At 48.9% G+C, this 2831-nt stretch overlaps 1 protein-coding gene across 2 annotated transcripts in view; it reads left to right on the forward strand.

Moving 5' to 3' along the window:
- The first annotated feature begins 1485 nt into the window (after positions 1-1485).
- SLC23A1 (solute carrier family 23 member 1) overlaps positions 1486-2831 on the forward strand; it is a 29099-nt gene continuing 27753 nt past the window's right edge. Inside the window, exon 1 of one of the 2 annotated variants that reach the window (XM_038771599.1) lies at positions 1486-1571. In XM_038771599.1, coding sequence (XP_038627527.1) covers positions 1536-1571 — 36 coding nt within the window. In that variant the 5' untranslated portion in view covers positions 1486-1535. The remainder of the gene's footprint in view (positions 1572-2831) is intronic. The other variant, XM_038771600.1, reaches the window with a different exon arrangement.

Here is a 2831-nt window from a genome sequence, read left to right on the forward strand (position 1 = left end):
GAAGTGAAGTGACTTGCCCAAAGTCACCCAGCTGACAACTGGCGGAGCCGGGATTTGAACCCATGACCTCTGACTCCAAAGCCCGGGCTGTTTCCACTGAGCCACGCTACTGCTCGCTATAAGGTGATCAGGTTGTCCCATGGGGGGCTCACAGTCTTCATCCCCATTTTCCAGATGAGGTCACTGAGGCCCAGAGAAGTGAAGTGACTTGCCCAAAGTCACCCAGCTGACAAGCGGCGGAGCTGGGATTTGAACCCATGACCTCTGACTCCAAAGCCCAGGCTCTTTCCACCGAGCCACGCTGCCTCTCGCTATAAGGTGATCAGGTTGTCCCATGGGGGGCTCACAGTCTTCATCCCCATTTTACAGATGAGGTCACTGAGGCCTGGAGAAGTGACTTGCCCAAAGTCACACAATTCTATTTAATTCTATTTGTTCTGACGATTCCGACGCCCGTCTCCGTGTCTCGTTTTGTTGTCCGTCTCCCCCTTCTAGACTGGGAGCCCATTGCTGGGTCGGGGGACCGCCTCGCGCTTCCCAAGCGCTCAGTCCAGTGCTCCGCACCCGGTAGGCGCTCAGTAAATACGCCCGACGGATGCTACGGGTCAAAACTCACCCACGCTGGGCAGCAGCGGCGCGGGAGAGAGGAAAACGTGAGCTGGGAGTTGGATGGGCTGGGAAGAAGAGCCAGATCCAGAGGTCCCTGGCCTAATCTGGGGCAGCCGGTGGTGTTACTCCTGGTGGTTGTTAACCACCACCACCACCCCACAGATTTCCTCCTGAACCTGGTCTCAGGTGGCGGGCCCGGGCCGAGGGCCCTGACCTCTGCCCCCCGCAGCGGGGCCGGTGCGGGACGTCTCAATCAATCAATCAATCAATCGTATTTACTGAGCGCTTACTGTGTGCAGAGCACTGTACTAAACGCTTGGGAAGTCCAAGTGGGAGACGTCTAGAGACGGTCCCTACCCAACGGCGGGCTCACAGTCTAGAAGGGGGAGACAGAGAACAAAACCAAACATATTAAACCAAACAGAGAAGCAGCGTGGCTCAGTGGAAAGAGCCCGGGCTTTGAAGTCAGAGGTCATGGGTTCAAATCCCGGCTCCGCCAATTGTCAGCTGTGTGACTTTGGGCAAGTCATCTAACTTCTCTGTGCCTCAGTTCCCTCATCTGTAAAATGGGGGTTAAGACTGTGAGCCCAACGTGGGACAACCTGATCGCCTTGCAACCTCCCCAGCGCTTAGAACAGTGCTTTGCACATAGTAAGCGCTTAATAAATGCCATCATTATTATTATTATTATTATTATTATATTAACAAAATAAAATAAATAGAATAGATATGGACAAGCAAAAGAGAGTAAAATCGGAGTTAATACGTGATCCGGGTGCCGGGGGAGCTTTTGCAATGGTTACACATTGACCGCGGGATAACGTGTGCCCATTTCTTGGGCTAAAGTCCTTCCCGTGGCCATAAAGGAGGGCTCCGAGCCGGCGCCCGGAATCTCGCAGGAGCGTCGCGGCTAGGCCCGGGCCACCATGAGCCGAGGAGACGCAGGCCGCCCGCAGGCCCAGGTAGCCCGGGGGCCACGAGACCTGGGGCCCGGATTCGGGGAAGGCCGACCTAAGGCGACGGGGCCCGAGTCCAAGGTCTAACCGCAATCCCTCCTCTACTTCTGGAGAGCCTGCTCCGGCCCCGGAGAAGGGGGACGGTTCGGACCTAGGATGCCGGGAGGACGGGGAATAATAACGACAATGATGGTAGTTATTAAGCGCTTACTACGTGCAAGGCACTGTTCCAAGCGCTGATACTAATGGCATTTATAATCAATCTTTATTGAGCGCTTACTGTGTGCGGAGCACTGGACTAAGCGCTTGGGAAGTACAAGTTGGCAACATAGAGAGACGGGCCCTACCCAACAGTGGGCTCACGGTCTAAAAGAGTGGGCTCACGGTCTAAAAGAGTGGGCTCACATTTATATACCTGTATATACGTATATATGTTTGTACGTATTTATTACTCTATTTATTTATTTATTTATTTTATCACGGTCTAAAAGAGTGGGCTCACAGTCTAAAAGAGTGGGCTCACATTTATATACCTGTATATATGTACATATGTTTGTACGTATTTATTACTCTATATATTTATTTATTTATTTTATCACGGTCTAAAAGAGTGGGCTCACAGTCTAGAAGAGTGGGCTCACATTTATATACCTGTATATATGTATATATGCTTGTACGTATTTATTACTCTATTTATTTACCTATTTATTTATTTTATCACGGTCTAAAAGAGTGGGCTCACAGTCTAAAAGAGTGGGCTCACATTTATATACCTGTATATATGTATATATGTTTGTACGTATTTATTACGCTATTTATTTATTTATTTATTTTACTTGTACATATCTATTCTATTTATTTTATTTTGTTAGTATGTTTGGTTTTGTTCTCTGTCTCCCCCTTTTAGACTGTGAGCCCACTGTTGGGTAGGGACTGTCTCTAGATGTTGCCAATTTGGACTTCCCAAGCGCTTAGTACAGTGCTCTGCACACGGTAAGCGCTCAATAAATATGATTGATTGATTGATCACTGGGTGGGGGTCTGCCAGGAGGCCTTCCCAGACTGAGCCCCTTCCTTCCTCTCCCCCTCGTCCCCCTCTCCACCCCCCCATCTTACCTCCTTCCCTTCCCCACAGCACCTGTATATATGTATATATGCTTGTACATATTTATTACTCTATTTCTTTATTTATTTATTTTACTTGTACATATCTATTCTATTTATTTTATTTTGTTAGTATGTTTGGTTTTGTTCTCTGTCTCCCCC

The sequence above is a fragment of the Tachyglossus aculeatus genome, chromosome X2 (genome assembly GCF_015852505.1).
Source record: "Tachyglossus aculeatus isolate mTacAcu1 chromosome X2, mTacAcu1.pri, whole genome shotgun sequence".
Classification (NCBI taxonomy): Eukaryota; Metazoa; Chordata; class Mammalia; order Monotremata; family Tachyglossidae; genus Tachyglossus; species Tachyglossus aculeatus.